The 16,177-nt window shown below is 47.1% G+C and overlaps 1 protein-coding gene across 4 annotated transcripts in view; it reads left to right on the top strand.

Annotated features, from left to right (window-relative positions):
• Nucleotides 1-10,627, top strand: part of wdr55 (WD repeat domain 55) — a 59,230-nt gene extending 48,603 nt beyond the window's left edge. For all 4 annotated transcript variants that reach the window (XM_080213304.1, XM_080213305.1, XM_080213302.1 and 1 more), the window contains exons 5-10: nt 1,870-1,970; nt 2,601-2,688; nt 3,150-3,329; nt 7,474-7,573; nt 8,621-8,790; nt 10,180-10,627. In XM_080213304.1, the coding sequence (XP_080069430.1) occupies nt 1,870-1,970; nt 2,601-2,688; nt 3,150-3,329; nt 7,474-7,573; nt 8,621-8,790; nt 10,180-10,504 (964 nt within the window). In that variant the 3' untranslated portion in view covers nt 10,505-10,627. The remainder of the gene's footprint in view (nt 1-1,869; nt 1,971-2,600; nt 2,689-3,149; nt 3,330-7,473; nt 7,574-8,620; nt 8,791-10,179) is intronic.
• Nucleotides 10,628-16,177: the final 5,550 nt, after the last annotated feature.

The raw sequence follows: 16,177 nt of genomic DNA, 5'->3' as shown, positions 1-16,177 counted from the left end.
GTTGACATTGAGGGAGAGATTATTGTTGCCGCACCAGTTCACCAGATTCTCATTCCTGTACTCTGTCTCATCATTGTTTGAGATCCAACCCAGTATGGTGGTGTCGACGGCAAACTTGAAAATTGAGTTGGAGGGGAATTTGCCACACAGTCAGAGGTGAGCTTTGTAATGTTGTAATTACAGTGCGTACTACATACGTACTCTGTTCGAATGACTGGAGGCAAGTGTCCAGTGGCGTAACACAAGGCTCAAAGTTGGGACCTTTATTGTTTGTTGCTTACATAAATAATATAGATGATAATGTGGGGGAATGATAAGCAAGTTTGTAGATGGCAACAAGAGTGGTAAATAGTGAAGAAAAATGTTATAGGTTACAGGAAGATATAGGTGGGCTGGACAGATGAGTGGCAGATAGTATTTAACCCTTATAAGTGCAAGCTGGTACACTTTAGAAGAGATAAGACAAGGAAGTACTTAATGAATGGCAGGAAGCACCTTGGAGTATTTATTCATAGATCTCTGAAGGCAACAGAGCAGGTGAATAGGATAGTTAAGAAGGCATGTGGGACACACTCTGTACAGCTTCAACATAACATCCTTGCTCTTATATTCTATGCCACAATTACTCTATGTCCCACATAGAGTAATTGTGGCATAGAATATAAGAGCAAGGATGTTATGTTGAAGCTGTACAGAGTGTTGTTTAGGCCACAGCTGGAGTACTGTGTACAGTCCTAGTCACCTCACTGTAGCAAATATGTGATTGCCTTCGAGGTACAGAGGACATTCACCAGGATGTCACCTGGAACGGAGCATTTGAGCTATAAGGAGAGACTGGATAGATTTGATCGTTTTCTTTAGAGCAGAGAAGGCTGAGGTGGGTGGGGGGGGGTCATGATTGAGGTGTATAAGATTGAGGAGTGCAGATAAGGTGAGGGGCAGGAGATTCAGAGGGGATTCACTCGGGGTGGTGGGAATCTGGAATGCACTGCCTGGGAAGGTAGTGGAGGCTGGAAACCTTACAAACTTTAAAAAGTATTTGGATAAACACTTGAAATATCATAATATTCAAGGATATGGACAAGGTTGGTATGGTAGCAGAGTGGTTAGCATTGCTGCTTCACAGCTCCAGGGTCCTGGGTTCGATTCCCGGCTTGGGTCACTATCTGTTTGGAGTTTGCACATTCTCCTCGTGTCTGCATGGGTTTCCTCCGGGTGCTCCAATTTCCTCCCACAGTCCAAAGATGTGTGGGTTAGGTTGATTGGCTGTGCTAAAAATGCCCCTTAGAATACTAGGATGCTTAGGTTAAAGGGGTTAGTGGGTAGAATATGTAAGGATATGGGGGTAAGGCCTGGGTGGGATTGTGTTTGGTACAGATTCGATGGGCTGAAGGGCCTCTTTCTGCACTGTAGGGATCTATGATTCTATGAAAATGGGATTAGAGTGATTTTAGTGATAGTTATTGTCAATGCAGAGTTGTTGGGCCAAAGAACCTTTTCTGCATCTCTCTGACTCCAATAGTTTCAGAATAAAGGGGTGCCAAATTAAGACTAAGAGGAGGAATCTCCTCTCTGAGGTTTGAGCATCTTTGGAACCTCACTGCCACAGAGCTGTGGGAGCAGAGTCCTTAGTATTTTTAAGGCTAAGATAGATTTTTGATCAGTAAGGGAATCCAGGGTTTGGGAGAATGTTGGATCAGCCGTGGTCCTATTGAATGGCGGAGCAGGCTGGGGGTTGCTGTTGGCCTTGTGTTTCTATTGCTGATGGTCTTCAGTTGGGGGTAACACTGAGCAGTGTCCACAGGAACTAATGGAAACTCGCTGTGAATCAATTCCAAGGAGACTGATCTACCTCCCATCTTGTTGCAGAATTTCGTATTCTTGTGAGGAATCTGCAAACCAGGAGCTTTGGTCATCAGGACATCATTTGAAATCCTGTCGACAGCTGGCATTTTCCTCAAATGGGCAGGGTAAGCCTGGTTGAGCTCAATACCTGCAGCAGTCAGGAATTCAGTAAACTTTCACTGCAAGCTGCGTCTTAAAGTAATACTTTTAACAATACTGCCTGCTTCTCACCTCCTGCCTGCTGCTCAGGGTGGCACAGTGGTTAGCACTGCTGCCTCACAGTGCCAGGGACCCAGGTTCAATTCCTGTCTTGGGTTACTGTGCAGAGTCTGCACATTCTCCCCATGTCTGCGTGGGTTTCTTCCGGGTGCTCCGATTTCCTCCCACAGTCCGAAAGATGAACTGGCCATGCTAACTTCTCCCTCGCTGTACCTGAACAGGCGTCAGAATGTGGCAAATAGGGGAATCTTCACAGTGGCTTCATTGCAGTGTTAATGTAAGCCTGTGTGTGACACTAATAAACTTTAGCTTTAATCCCTTTCAGTGATATTGTGCAGCTTTAGCTGGAGCTAGTGGTGGGGATATTGAAGTGAGCACTTTCTGCTTTTGAAGGGTTTCATGGATTTTTCAGTTGGATTTTTACTGCTCCCCTGTGAATGTTTTACACCTCTTCCAATTTAGTGTGATTGAAGTTGTGAATATTTGAGCTACTCAGCGCGTGTCTGTCAGAATTCACCCTGTTCTTTCTCTTTCAGAACTTTTCACAGTTTCCAAAGACAAGTCAATTCACATTCTCAACGTTGAAAGGGGCAAATTGATGACAAAGATTCCAAAAGCTCACAGGTTTGTGATGTGGCTGATTACCAGCCTGTGTGAGGGTGGGGATTGGTGAGTGAGGGGTGCAACAAGTGGGAATGAGTGAATGGGGAGGCCAGCAGGATTTGAGCTCAGGCGTGGGGAATATATCTATATGTGACAATATCTTTCCTCAGTTTACATCCCTTAGCTGCATTTCATTCCCTTATAGGTAGTTGTTTCCCAATTGGTTTGCTATTTGTGCTATCCCTTGGTCATGTTAAACTTGTTAATCAGGTTATGTTAGAAACCGGGAAACACTCTCAGTCCTTTGCGGCTCTTGTTTTACTTTTGACTCTGCTTTCCCCCCAGTGGCTGACCTTTGACTCTGCTTTCCCCCCAGTGGCTGACCTTTGACTCTGCTTTCCCCCCAGTGGCTGACCTTTGACTCTGCTTTCCCCCCAGTGGCTGACCTTTGACTCCAGTTCCATTGTCTTTGTCCCCTGCAGTGCTGCCATTAATAGCTTGAAGATTATCGATGAGAATCTCTTTGCCACTGGTGATGACGATGGTCAGTTGAAAGTGTGGGACCTGCGTAAGGGAACGTCCTTCATGGAGATGAAAAATCATGATGATTACATCAGTGACATCGCAATTGACCCGAACAAAAAAATCCTGCTTACAACCAGGTACAAGAGTCCCTCGGGCCGGGGTACAAGTTTACGCTGACCACTGCTCTCAGCTGAGATACCTTCCCCCATGCCGAGCTTCCAAACTCTCAGCCACTGCATTTAGTATCTCCAGACTTGATGATTTCAACAATACTCCAAGGTTGTTTCTCATCTTCTAACATCTGGAGCTCATTCAAACCTCTGCCCCTAACCCACAACAAGTCCCCTTCAATCAGTCTACATCGCTCTCAGATCACAAACACCTCAAATTTAAAATTCTCATCTTCGTGGTCAAATCCATTTGCGACATTGTCCTTCTTCATCTGTAAATTCCTCCAACACTCTGAGAACTCTGTGTTCCTGCACCTCTGGCCTCTTATCACAGTAAAAAGTCTGACAACACCAGGTTTTAGTCCAACCGATTTATTTGATAGTAAACTCACAAGCTTTCGAGGGGTTTCCCTCTTCTTCAGGTTCACCTGAAGAAGAGGGAAACCCCTCGAAAGCTAGTTGTCAGACTTTTTACTGTGTTTACCCCAGTCCAACGCCGGCATATCCACATCACTCTTACCTATATCCCCATCCTCTTGATTGAAGTGTTTATCTCTAGCCATGGAAGCCCGCCTGCACCACCCCCACCCCCTGCCACTCACTCCAAGCTCTGGAATGTCCTCCTTATTCCATTTCTCTCTCTGCTCCTTAAGATCACATTAAACCCTGCTGTCAATCACACTGTTATCACCTGATAGCTCTATCAGTTTTAGTTTGATTAATTACATTTGGATGTTTTCCTCTGTTAAAGGCATTACAAAATGTCAGTTTTTGATTGTCCCGTCTTTATCCTGCCTGATAACGAGAATAAGCAGTCTCACACATCTACCAGCAGATGGTGACGTGTTCACGCTAGAACAAGCTACACAAACTATAAGCCATTGCAGATTGAGTTTTATGATGCTCTCTGGACAATTCAGAGAGTTTCCAAATCAGTGAAGTACTTTAGAAATGCGGTGATTATTGTTATGTGAGTGGTGCTGTCCTATCTTCTTCATGTAGGGAATAGGAGCAGGAGGAGGCCCTTGCAGCCTGCTCCATTCTGATCATGGCTGATCATCCAACTCAATAGCCTGATCCCCCCCCGCCCCCTCCATATCCTTTGCCTGATGAGCGATATCAATGTTTTGGCCTCTACTTCCTGTGCTAGTGAATTCCCCAGGCTGAAGAAATTTCTCCTCATCTCTGTCCTGACCTGTCTATCCTGTATCCTCAGACTGTGACCCCTGATTCTGGACTACCCCCACCATCAGGAACGTTCTCCCTGCATTTCCCCTGTCCAGTCCTGTTAGACAATGAGACTCCCCGTCACTTTTCTGAACTCCAGCATAAACAATTCTAACCTGGTCAATCTGTCCTCACACATCAGTCCCACCATCCCTGGAATCACCCTGATAAACCTTCGCTTCACTCCCTCGAGAACAAGAACATCCTTCCTCAGAAAAGGAAACTAAAACTGTGCACAATATTCCAGGTGTGGCCTCACCAACGCCCCTATATAATTGCAACAACACATCCCTGCTCCTGTACTCGAATCCTTTCACAAGAAGGCTAACATACCATTTGCCTTTTTTACTGCCCACTGTACCTGCGTGTTTACCTTCAGTGACTGGTGCTGAAGGACACCCAGGTCTCAGTGCCCCGAGGGGGCGCCGCGCTGGTGAGGGATGGCACTGACATTCAGAATGATCCGGTCGTACATTGGGTTTCAGTTTGCGTTAAGTTCTTAAGCTCCTGTGAACACATCTATTTGTTAGACGGATTCTAAACAGCAATGGAACAGTTGTTTGAGGTTTTTTTTTCTTGAGATGTGAGATTTGCCAGCAAGGCCAACATTTATTACTCACTCTGCCCAGTTTATTACCTGTAGATAGTTATGTTTATCGCTTTCACACTTCACTTAAGATATTAACTTTTTACCTTATGACCCTGAGGTCATTGTAGAACTTTTAGAACTTGTGACCCTTGGGTGATTAAACACGTTACTGAATGTGGCTATATAAACTTCATCCTTATCAATAGACTGTCCCTTTGTTGTTTTAGACCCTGGTCAAATTTAATCTCACACGTGTCTTGTCAAAATACCTTCCTGTGCAGCTGTTAATGTGACCTATTTAAAATGTTAATCTTCTGATTCCACTATAGTTTGCACATCTGTCTCTGTAACTTGCTACAACTCTCGGATCTCAATGCTCTGTGAATTCTGGGTCCTGCTGTTGATGGTTGCTCCTTCAGCTGCTTGGACCAAAGTTCCCTCCATAAATGCCTCTAAAACCTACCATTCTGGCAAAGCCTGCCCCAATATCACATTTGGACTGATGTCACATTCTGTCTGATAACTCTCCCGTGAGTCCAGAGATGTGCAGGTTAGGTTGATTGGCTGTGCTAAAAAAAAATTGCCCCTGAGATGCGTAGGTTAGTGGGTGAAATATGTAGAGATGTGGGGTTAGGGCCTGGGTGGGATTGTGTTCGGTGCAGACTCGATGGGCCGAAGGGCCTCTTTCTGCACTGTAGGGTTCTATGATGCTTCTTGGGACATCGAAACATCGACAACAGAAGTAGGAGGAGGCCATTCAGCCCTTTGAGCCTGCTCCAGTGTTCATCTTGATCTTGGCTGATCGTTGAATAACTGATCAAGTCTCTCCTCATTTGACAGAGCTGCCATCCCAGGAATCAGCCTGGTAAACCTTTGCTGTGCTCCCTCTATAGCAAGAACATCCTTCCTCAGATAAGGAGACTAAAACTGCGCACAATATTCCCAACGCCCTATACAATTGCAGCAAAACATCCCTATCCCTCTACTCAGATCCTCTCGCTATGAAGGCACTAAAGTGATTATATAAATCCCAGCTGTCCTTGCTAACATGACCCGTATCGTCACACATCAGGACAACCCGTAACACCCACATCAGCTGTCACGTCTTAGCTTCAGCATAAAAACTGCAAAAACAAATGTGCATCCTCCGACCTCATCACGTTAATATAAATCAAAATACTGCAGATGCTGTAAATCTGGAATAAAAATAGAATATTCTGGAAAGGCGCCATTCTGAAATGTGTCACATGACCCTGAAGCATCCTCTCTACCCCCAGGTGCTGACAGAGCTGCTGAGTCTTTCTACCATTTTCTGTCTTTGTTTGAAGTCACGGTGCGGGATCTTGCTTTGCTGCAAGGAATTGCTGTGAGACGGCGCTGCAGAGAACGCAGCCTTTGTTTGCTCACTGCCCTCCCGCTTCCCCCCCCGCCCTCCCCTCTCTTCCCCCCCGCCCTCCCCTCTCTCTCCCCCCCCCGCCCTCCCCTCTCTCTCCCCCCCCCGCCCTCCCCTCTCTCTCCCCCCCCCGCCCTCCCCTCTCTCTCCCCCCCCCGCCCTCCCCTCTCTCTCCCCCCCCGCCCTCCCCTCTCTCTCCCCCCCCCGCCCTCCCCTCTCTCTCCCCCCCCCGCCCTCCCCTCTCTCTCCCCCCCCCGCCCTCCCCTCTCTCTCCCCCCCCCGCCCTCCCCTCTCTCTCCCCCCCCCGCCCTCCCCTCTCTCTCCCCCCCCGCCCTCCCCTCTCTCTCCCCCCCCCGCCCTCCCCTCTCTCTCCCCCCCCGCCCTCCCCTCTCTCTCCCCCCCCGCCCTCCCCTCTCTCTCCCCCCCCCGCCCTCCCCTCTCTCTCCCCCCCCCGCCCTCCCCTCTCTCTCCCCCCCCCGCCCTCCCCTCTCTCTCCCCCCCCCGCCCTCCCCTCTCTCTCCCCCCCCCGCCCTCCCCTCTCTCTCCCCCCCCCCGCCCTCCCCTCTCTCTCCCCCCCCCCGCCCTCCCCTCTCTCTCCCCCCCCGCCCTCCCCTCTCTCTCCCCCCCCGCCCTCCCCTCTCTCTCCCCCCCCCGCCCTCCCCTCTCTCTCCCCCCCCCGCCCTCCCCTCTCTCTCCCCCCCCCGCCCTCCCCTCTCTCTCCCCCCCCCGCCCTCCCCTCTCTCTCCCCCCCCCGCCCTCCCCTCTCTCTCCCCCCCCCCGCCCTCCCCTCTCTCTCTCCCCCCCGCCCTCCCCTCCCTTCCCCCCCCCGTCCTCCCCGCCCTCCCCCCCCCCCCCCCCCCCCCCGCCCTCTGTGAGTAATATGTCTCTGTCTGTCTGTGCAGTGGTGATGGTACGATGTGTGTTTTTAACATTAAGAGGCGTCGCTTTGACCTGCAGTCGGAGTTTCAGGATGGTGATCTCACATCACTGGCTATAATGAAGGTACGTTCTTTCAGCATTGTAATGTATGCAGACCGAGTTCTGGGACCTTCTCATTGTGGGATCACTGGGAACAGTGTTGAGGTTTAGTCAGATTGTTGCTGTTAGGGCCTGGGATCTTTACTCTCTGAACTCCGAATGGATGCACATTCTGCTCTGACTGTCTGTAACTCAGCACTGGGGTGAGGGCCTCTCCCTCTCCAAGTAATGGCCAATGAGATGAGGACAGTGACACTGGGCTGAGGCCCAACTTGCTGATGTGCTCAGGTTGACATCCAGGATTCAGTGGGGATTGTAGGATTAGAGGCAGCCAGCTGAGGGAAGGACTGAGTGAGTTGATATTGCATGCTGCTTTTCATCTCCATTGTCCTGGTGCATGCCCTCAGAGCAACAGATTCAATTCCAGTTCACCAGTTGGGATTGGAATTCCTGATCTTGTTGCTAATCCAATGATTCTGTGGACATAGACTGTAAAGTTCATCAAGTAGATCCTGGTGAATTAAATAATCTTTAGGAAGATTGCCTTCTTCCCCATTCCTGTCCCCAGCTCCCCTTCTATCCTGATTCATAGTTTGCTGGCAGTTTGAGTGGCACAGTGGTTAGCACTGCTGCCTCAGCGCCAGGGACCTGAGTTCAATTCCAGCCTCAGTCACTGTCTGTGTGGAGTCTGCACATTCTCCCCGTGTCTGCGTGGGTTTCCTCCCACATTCTGAAAGAGGTGCTGATTAGGTGCACTGACCCGAACAGGCGCTGGACTGTAGTGATTGGGAGAATTTCACAGTAACTTCATTGCAGTGTTAATGTAAGTCTTACTTGTGACTAATAAATAAACTTTAAAAGATGTGCAGGTTAGGTGCAATGGCCATGCTAAATTGCCCCTTAATGTCTAAAGATATGTAGGTTAGATGGATTAGTCATGGGAAATGGGTGGGGAGAGGGCATGGCTAAGATGCTGTGTCAGAATGTTGGTACAGACTTGATGGGCAGAATGGCCTCTTCTGCACTGTAGGATTTCTATGAGTTGCTGACTCTGTTTCTGTGTGTGATTAGCGGGGGAGTAAAGTTGCCTGCAGTTCAACAGAGGGAATGATCTACCTCTTCAACTGGGACGGGTTTGGTGCCACCAGTGATCGATTCTTGGTGCCAGGTGAATCCATTGACTGTGTTGTGCCCATCACAGATAAAATTCTGTGTGCAGCGTCGATGGATGGAGTCATCAGGTGAGAATAAACAGCCACGTCCACTGCCCACCACAACATCTCACCGTGTCACACTCACTGAGCCAGACACTTATAACAGCGCCGTGCCACGCCTGTCATACCATCCCATGTATCACGTAGAGTAACCACCCCCTCAAACCCCTGGGCCTGCCCCCAGCAGCCCCCCCACCCTGCTCCCTCATGGCCCCTCCTCAGGAATAAAAAATTGTTGACTTATTTTAAACTCGGGGCTAGGAGCCTCTTTTCTATGTAAACAGTTAACACAAATATAAACAGATTGAGGCAAAGTCCTGTAGATGCTGTAAATGTTTAAGAAAAAGAATTCAGTGGAAATATTGAAGAGGTCAGGCAACATCTGCAGAGAGAAAGCAAGTTAACAGTTCAAATCTGTGACCTTTCATCAGAACCAGGAAATGTTAGAAATAGGAAAGGTTGTGGGTGGAGTGGGGGGGGGTGTAGGACTAAGAATTCTTCCTCCTGATGTCTCTGCCTTTATATTTGTTTAATCCCTGATTCCTCGCTACTATCTGTAGTGTTGAGCATTTCCAGCATTTTATGTGATAAAAGAACAGAAAATTACGGCACAGGAACAGGCCCTTCAGCCCTCCAAGCCTGCACTGAACTAAAACCTCCTACCCTTCCGGGGACCATATCTCTCTATTCCCATCCTATTTATGGATTTGTCCCCTTAAAAATTGCTATCATATCCACTTCCACTACCTCCCCCGGTAATGTGTTCCAAACAGCCATCATCCTCTGTATAAAAAATCTGCCTCGTACATCTCCTTTAAACCCTGCCCCCTCGCACCTTAAACCTGTGCCCCTGAGTAACGTAGAAAGAATGAAGCAGATTTAAACTAAATAGAGGCACAGAGCCCCCGGCGTGTATGTTAACAAATCTTCAAGGCTGTCAGGATGAATTGAGAAGGATGTAAGGCAAAGCATACAGGATCTTTGGATTTGCTACAGAGGGAAGATTATAAAAGTGAGGAAGTTATCCAAAAGTTTTATAAAACATTGCTCGCGCTCGGCTGTGTTCAGTGTGGAGATGGTCCAGAATGATAGCAGAATGACTTTGCTTATCTAGAGAGACTGGGATTGGTGGGATTGTAGTAGAATAGGTTAAGAGCAGATTTAATAAAAGTTTCAAATCATGAAAGGTCAAGTAATTAAATAGGAATTATTTACTGTAGCAGAAGGTTTGGTAACTAGTAGACTTTGATTACTGTAGGTCTGTAGATTCTAGTCTAATGATATTCCCACTATGGCACAGTGTATGAAACATGCTGTAACTATGTGTAACTATGTGTATGCGTGTGTTTTTACTGAGATATAACTGTTTACCTGTGTATACGAGCAATCCTCTAACTGTGTGCGCATCATTTCCAGGGCAGTGAATATCTTTCCCAATCGGGTGATTGGGAGTGTTGGGCAGCATGTGGGAGAACCCATAGAGCAGATAGCCAAATCCCACCAGAGCCGCTTTCTGGCCAGCTGTGCCCATGACCAAAAAGTGAAATTCTGGGATATTTCTAATCTCCATGGGATTGTGATCGATGACTACAGGAGACGGAAGAAACATGGGAAGTTGAAGTCACTGAGCAAGAAGGCGTTTGGTTGTGGAGATGATTTCTTTGCTGATCTTGTGGAGGGAGGTGGAGGGGAAGAGACTGAAAAGGCTGAAGAGAGTGAAAGTGAGAGTGAGAGTGACTGAGAGCAGGACTCCCAATTGGATGAGGACTTCCCAAAGCATGTTCCCTGCTCAGCACTCAGTTTGCTACCAAATAAATCATAGCAAATAAATCATTTGCTATCAGATAAACCTGTTGGACTTTGACCTGGTGTTGTGAGACTTCTTACTGTGTTTACCCCACTCTGGGTCCGCTCCAGTCCAGTCTGGGCTCTGGGTTCCTGGTGCGGCCCGAGCTGAAACCCAGTCCAGTTTACCAGTGGCTGACACTCACCCCATTGCATTGATTTGGATTGTCCAGACCAGGGTTGTTCAAACTCCAGCCGTGGAATCCCTTCGACCTCCCGAGAGTCCTGCAGGAATCCCTGAGAAACATTCCCAGTGTGCTAAAGTGATGGGTAAAGACATACAAAAACCCTAATTTATAGAAGCCTTTCTATTTCTTGTATACGTTTATTATAATTAAAACGTTTTTACTAAAAATGTTCTTTGGTCTCATCTTTTTGTCATTTTAATGGGAGGAGTGCTGTTGGGTTCTCATCTTGGATACAGGTTTGTGTGCTCGCCCTCACCTCTCTCAGGGACAGGTCCTGCTCCCATTTTCTCTCTCACCCCATCCATGCACTCCCCCCCCACCCCCCTCCCCATGCCTCGTGTTGCCCCACTGCAGGCCCCGTATCACCCCTGCCTGTGCACCCCTGTATCCCCGTGCTCTTCAGCCACAGGCCCTGTATCCCATCCCCGCCCCCACAGGCCCTGTATATTCTTCTCTCCCACCCACAGGTCCTGTATTTCCCCCTTCCTCCCCCCCACAAGCCCTGCCGTCCATGCTCACCCTGAGGAAGTAGCCCCTGATTGGACAAACTAGGAACAGCTGGAAGCTCTCACTGTATCGATGGGAAAAGCCTGAGAGGCTCTTAGATTCCACGGAATCCCGTCTGGGAACTCTGGGTCGAATTGTGCAAAGACCCTGTACTGTGGGGCCAAACTCAGATTGGAAGCAAAAACTGACAGTCGGTAAAACTCATTTCTAATGATTTAGTGGTATTTGAAAAGATGCCATTGTCAGTTGTGTAAATATGAACAATAATAAGAAATACCCACTATGTTCAAGGGTAGAGCTGTCTCCATACTGATCCTGACATACTTAAATCTCAGCTGTTGTAATGATGTGTCAGTGTTAGTGCAGACCTGGGGCAGTCTGAACAGTCAGAACCATTCATACTGTGACCTTCACCAGTTTTATCTCACACTGCAGTCTGATTGAAGGATTTTATAAACACTGAGTCTCCTCACAGAAAGGCCAAAGATCTCCTATTTGTACAGACTCACTAGCTTATTGAGGTATAAGTCAGGTAGGGAATAAACCAATTTGTATATAGCAAGTTATCATGAACCATGACGAAATGATCTACTTTGGTGGTGTTTGAGGAATAAATATTGATCAGAATACCAAAGAGAACCTCCCACCCTTTCCCTAAATGGTGCCCTGGAGATGTGAGGCTCAGTTTAGCACCAAAGCCACAACAGTGCAGCACTTCCTCAGCACTGCCCTGGATTATACATCCCAGTCTTTGGAGTGGGACTTGAACCTTTCTGACTCCAAAGTGAGCGCTGCTAACTGAGCTGTGGCTGACTAAACAATCTTTGAGCTGCCGGTGATACCTTCACCAATAAATGGGGAACTCAGGATAATTTACCCCAAAAATGGTGAGAATGTGGAACCCAAGCACACGCAACTGCTGAGGCAAATCTTGTTGCATTCAAGGGGAATCTAAATAAAGACAATGAGGGAGAAAAGGATAGGAGGATATATAGATAGGGCAGTAGGGATGAAAGTTTCTACAATCACCCTGATGCAATGAATTCTATGTTCCTACCACTCTCTGGGTTAACATTTCTCTCCCCTCTAATTCTCCCACCAATTAGGTTAAACCCAAGCTCCCTGATTTTTGACTCCTATTTACTCTAAGCTCTTCATAATTTTATACACGTTAATCAGTCACCCCTCTGCTCCCTCCTTTGCAAGGAAAATAACCTCAGCCATTCCCATCTTTCCTCACTACTAAAGTTTTGTGATCCTGATAACAGCTTTGTAAATCTGTTTATTGCTCTAAACTTGAGTCACATCTTTCCTGGAATGTGATGACTAGAATTGTATGCAGCACTCCAGCTGTGCTCTTATCGCCACTGTTTTACAGTCTTTAAATGTATTTGCTTATGGGATGTGGGTATCACTGGTTAAACCAGCATGTAGACCAGCAAGGAAAGGTAAGGCAGATGAACTTAGAGCTTGGATTAGTACGTATAACTATGAGGTTGTAGCTGTTACAGAGACTTGGTTGAGAGAGGGACAAGACTAGCAGCCAAAGTCAACCAGGGTAAGAGTGAGGCTATGTTCTTTGGGAACTGGGCTGACAAATCCTTTGTCCCCTTCACTGTCAGGGCAGACTACCTGAAGGTGCTGCGGATATGGTTTGGAGTGGCAGGGGCATGCGCCAAAAACTGGGACGAGCGCATCACAAAAGCAAAAACTGGGCTTGTGGGAGCCACGCTCCCTCTCCATCACCAGAAAGAACCTGGTGATTCGATGCAAGGTGTTGTCTGTGTTGTTGTACATGGTGCAGGTGTGGCCTATCCCCAAATCCTGCACTACAGCAGTGACGCGGGCCATCTTCAAGTTTATCTGGAGATCAAAGATGGGTTGTATCCGGAGGGAGGCGATGCACAAATCTCCAGAGAATGGAGGGAAAAACATTCCCAACGTCGCCCTCATCCTGATGGCCACCTTTGTGTGTGGCTGCATCAATCTGTGAGTAGATCCTCGGCACACTAACAGCAAGTGCCACTACTTTTTGAGGTTCTACCTGTCCCAAGTGTTGCGGAGGATGGGTCTGGCCACACTGCCGCGGAACGCTCCGAGTAGTTGGACTGTACCGCAGCACCTGTCCTTCGTGGAGGAATTTTTCCGCAAAGACACCTTTGACCACACGGCGATTAAGCAGTGGTCAGTGCGTAACATCCTTGGGGCCCTGAGAGAAAAGGAGACGGCGGATCCTGTCGGATGGTTCCCTGAGCGGACTGTCAGTGTCATCTGGCAGAACGCCTCATCACCAGAACTGACAAACAAGCACCAACATCTGGCTTGTTTGGTGGTGAGAAGGGCACTCCCCGTCAGATCCTTTATGCACGCTCGAGGTCTCAGCAGCACCGCACGCTGCCCTCGAAGCGGCTGCGGGGCTGACGAGACGGTCGCACACCTCCTTGTGGAATGTGCCTTTGCAGAGAAGGTCTGGAGCGAGATGCAGTGGTATTTATCGAGGTTCATCCCGAGCAGCTCGGTGACGCAGGACTCTGTGCTCTACAGGCTGTTTCCAGGGACGCACACCAAGACAAATATCAACGGCTGCTGGAAGGTCATCAACTCGGTGAAGGACATACTTTGGTCCGCCCGAAACTTGCTGATCTTCCAGCTGAAAGAACTGTCCTCGACCGAGTGTTGCAGACTGGCACATTCCAAGGTCCAGGACTACGTGCTGAGGGACGGGCTGAAGCTTGGGGCAGCCGCCGCAAAGGCACAATGGGGAAAGGCCACACTGTAAGGCCTTTTAACGGAGGCAGACCGAGGGCCCGGGAACTACAGAATACCCTCGACCTGCGTAACTGAAAAGTAACAGCACACAGAAAAATCTGATGTATGTATAGTTTTAAGTTTTGAAGTGTAATGAATGTATTATGTGAATAAGCATCATATTGTACTGTAAAAATGACTTTTTTCCTGCACTGTTTGTAATTATTGGATATGTTGTTTTGCAATGGTTTGAGAGTTTTTTTTGTGAATAAAATATACTTTTGAAATAAAAAAAAGGTCAGTTGATTAGAGTTCAGGACCAACATGTTTCTGTGAAAATGAAGGACAGGAATTGGCAAGATTTGGGAAACTTGGAAGACGAGAGGAATTGTGAGCTTAGTTGTAAAGGAAAAGGAGGCATTCAGTTTAGGAAACTGAAGATAGGCAGAGCCCTCGAAGAATATAAAGAAAATAGGGAAGAACTGAAACAGAGTTTGGAGGGCTAAAAGGAGACATGAAATGTCCTTGGCAATCAGGATTAAAGAAAATCCCAGGGCATTTTATATGTACATAAGGAGCAAGAAGGTAGTTAAGGCAAGGGTAGGTCACTCAAGGATGAAGGACGGAACTTATGTGTGGAGTTGGATGAAGTGGATAAGGTCCTTAATGAATAGTTTGCATCGGTATTCACAAAGGAGAAGGACATGGTGAATGGTCTCCCAGATACCACTGGTAGCAACCTGTGCCAGGAGGGTTAAAGACACACTGCAGCCAGGAAAATCACGGTTAACTTATTGCTCTAAACTTGATTCTCAACAGCCCAATTTTAATGGGATATAGCTGCAATTCTAGGGTCTCATGCATTGTAGAAGAAACTTGTTTGCAGCTGCAGATGGCATTGTGTATGTGGAATAAACAAAGCCTTCACTGGTGCAGTACAGACAGTGCAAATTCCTGTATTGATTATTTAAATGACACCATCAGCAACTGGCATTGATTAAAATGTAACATTACATTGGTCACATTCTAATAATGATGGAAAACACATTTAATACCTGCTCACAAATTGAAGTAGGGAAAGGGTTAATGGATTTTGTATCTAGAATATGTCACAAACATAACCCTTCACCATGACTCCTATAGCTTATAGTGCTCCTGGCATCATTATAAATTATTTGTTCATATCTTACACGCTTTAACTCTCATTTTTATAAAGATAGTTTAATGTGGCTGTTATTTTGTAGACTTTGCAAATCTTACCTATTTGTGTTAGTTGGACATTGTTACACAGATGATAGTTTATGATACCTGCTTTTAACAGGAAGAGTCCTGCTGGAACAGCCACGATCGCACAAGTAACTTCAAAGACTGGTACTGCTGCAGAAGAGTTTTGAATCGTGACCAGATTGAAGACTGTGTTGTGACGGCAGGAATGTGATTCCTGATTAAATCTAGGGCTGAATCATGACCAAGGAAGGAAATTACAGAGTTGTTCCCCTTCATTTCTCAGCCCTTCTATGAAGGTAAACCCTCACAGTTCACTACCTTGTAATATCATGTCGCAGGAGAAAGGATTAGAAGATAGTAGGCCGAAGTTTTTAACTTCTGGAAAAAGTCTGTTAATGGTTTCAATGTCAAAGGAGCTGATAATTAGCACCCAGCCAAGCTAGTGTTGTGAGATGTGAATAAGAAGATTTCCTTTGCAGCTTTCCTGTGACAGCACAGTGACTGTGGGAGAGAACAGAAACACATCTGCAAAACTTCAAGTGACAATTCATTCCATTACAAAATGGCTTGAAGAGGGTATTGAAGGAGTTGTGAGGAAAGGAGTATGTGGCATGCTTTCTCTCACAGTAGGGATAAGCAGTGAGCTAACCCCTGCCATACTGTAAGATTTGATGATTTTAAGTGTTTACTCTTGTGTCATTGTCTGAGTTTAGACATTTTTTAAATATTTGGTCAGCATTTACTGCCTATTCCTAATTGTCCTTGAGATGATGATGATGAATCATAGAAACCCTACAGTGCAGAAAGAGGCCATTTGGCCCATTGAGTCTGCACCAACCACTATCCCACCCAGGCCCTACCCCCATATCCCTACATATTTACCCGCTAATCCCCCTAAC

The sequence above is a fragment of the Carcharhinus amblyrhynchos genome, chromosome 26 (assembly GCF_965287045.1).
Source record: "Carcharhinus amblyrhynchos chromosome 26, sCarAmb.v2.hapA, whole genome shotgun sequence".
In the NCBI taxonomy this organism is placed as follows: Eukaryota; Metazoa; Chordata; class Chondrichthyes; order Carcharhiniformes; family Carcharhinidae; genus Carcharhinus; species Carcharhinus amblyrhynchos.
This window is presented reverse-complemented; position numbering and strand designations above follow the sequence as displayed.